This window comes from Lactuca serriola, chromosome 4, assembly GCF_051521515.1.
Source record: "Lactuca serriola cultivar US96UC23 chromosome 4, Lser_US96UC23_V15, whole genome shotgun sequence".
Classification (NCBI taxonomy): Eukaryota; Viridiplantae; Streptophyta; class Magnoliopsida; order Asterales; family Asteraceae; genus Lactuca; species Lactuca serriola.
Window position 1 is genome coordinate 48562501 of NC_136411.1, and position 1921 is coordinate 48564421.

At 33.4% G+C, this 1921-nt stretch overlaps 1 protein-coding gene across 1 annotated transcript in view; it reads left to right on the top strand.

Moving 5' to 3' along the window:
• LOC145101520 (PHD finger family protein) overlaps positions 1–1526 on the top strand; it is a 3651-nt gene extending 2125 nt beyond the window's left edge. Inside the window, exons 10-11 of the mRNA XM_079038727.1 lie at positions 1–989; positions 1073–1526. The exon at positions 1–989 is cut by the window's left edge and continues 12 nt beyond it. Coding sequence (XP_078894853.1) covers positions 1–989; positions 1073–1208 — 1125 coding nt within the window. The 3' untranslated portion in view covers positions 1209–1526. The remainder of the gene's footprint in view (positions 990–1072) is intronic.
• The last annotated feature ends 395 nt before the right edge of the window (positions 1527–1921 follow it).

Sequence of the window (1921 nt, forward strand, 5' to 3'; positions counted from 1 at the left end):
GAAGATGCTGTTCAGGAACTGTGGAGGAGGAGAGACAAAGCTGACCGGGAGCTGACCGCAAGTCTTCGGGCAGCTGCAGGGCTGCCCACTCAAGAAGAAATATTTTCAATTCAACCTTATTCAGATGATGAAGACAACAAACCTTCATCAAAGAATGAATTTGGGCGTTCATTAAAGTTTTCTCTCAAAGGGGTAGTTGATAAATCCCCTAAAAAAAATAAGGAATCTTTAAAAAAATCTGGAAACAAGAAATCTGTTAAGAAAAAGGGACTCCATGGACCTGTAATTGAAGGTCATAGTGATGCTCAATCTACTGGCTTCATCACAAGTGATAATAACAAAGATGATGAGTTTGATGGTGTATGTTCGATAAATCATACAGGGGTAAAATCGGAAAGAAATGTTAATAGAGTGGACACCATGAATGAAAATGGGAAGCTTTCTAATAACACTAAGGGACCAAAACTTGTTATACATTTGGGTTCAAGAAACAAAAGCATATCAAATTCTCCAAGATCTGATGCATCAAATTTACATAAAGATCAAGAGTTGTTAACTTCTAATGGCGTTTCAGATCATCATCATCATCATCATCATCATGATCAAACAAAAGGATTGAAATTGAGAGGAAAAGAAGGAAACACAATCAAGATCAGAAAGTTGAATCCAGAAGTTTCGGTAGGTGGTAAAAAGAATACAGAGAGGGGGAGGGCCCCACATACTTCTGAACTGAAGCCATTGTTGAGATTGAAGTTCAAGAATCCGTATTCTGAAAACCAGACTTCATGGGGTGCTTCTGGTGAAGATGATAAAAGCTGTGTAAAGGGTCAAAGATCTAAAAGGAAAAGGCCATCATCATATGGGAAAGAAGATGAAGATGATATGATGATGGATGATGACATCATGGATGCAAATTGGATCATTCAGAAATTGGGAAAAGATGCGATTGGGAAGAAGGTTGAAGTTCATCAGCCATTGAATAACACATGGTAAGTAATAAATAAATACTATTGTGATTTGTAATTAAAACATTTAAATTCTGAAATTGTGATGATATATTTTTTTTTCTCAGGCATAAGGGTGTTGTGATTGAAGTGTTTGAAGGGACTTCTGTTGTGTCAGTTACTTTAGATGAAGGGAAGAAGATGAGTAATGTTGATCTTGAGAAACAAGGGATTCGGTTTGTTTCACAGAAGCAGAGAAGATGAGATGGCATTGGGATTGATTTAGGTTTAGTTAAAACTTAAAAAAAGGAAGTTATTTAGATGGGTTAATTGGAGTATTTAAATCTCACAAGTTGTAGGATTGTGGTTTATATATATAATATAGGGGGTCAGTGTGTGTAAGTTATGGTGTAGTTTTTGTAGTTTGTAACTGTGTTTGTTTTTTTGGAATGTGGTTGAGGATTACAAGATGGTGTAGTTGGGTGTCGGATTTTGTTCAAAATTCAAATGTTGTTTTCAAATTTTAAATTGTAGTTTGTAGCGATTGTTGAATTTTCAGAAAACCTAGAGACTGTTTTTGAATTTTACTTCTAAATTTAAGGTGCTTTTGTTCATGGATTTCAAAGGAATATGATGGTATTGGAATGAACCGTTTTGGTTTAGAGCTGCACACATGGCTGTTTCCTCTTGAAATAATTTTAGTTGGTTATAATAATGTTTTGCAATATTGTTAGTTTCTGACTTGTTTTACTTTGATTATATATAAAATGTTATATTGGGGGATTTTTTCTACTTAAACTTAAACTTAAACTTTTTCGTTTTTAATAACCCCTCTTATTTTCTTAATATTTTTTTCGTTTGGGCAATTTTTTTTTTTTTTTTTTTTTAAATTCATAATAGACAAATTAAGACACTTGTTTTTATGGTTTGTCAAGTTGATTAAATACAACTATTAAAATCGTCTATAAAATCGTATA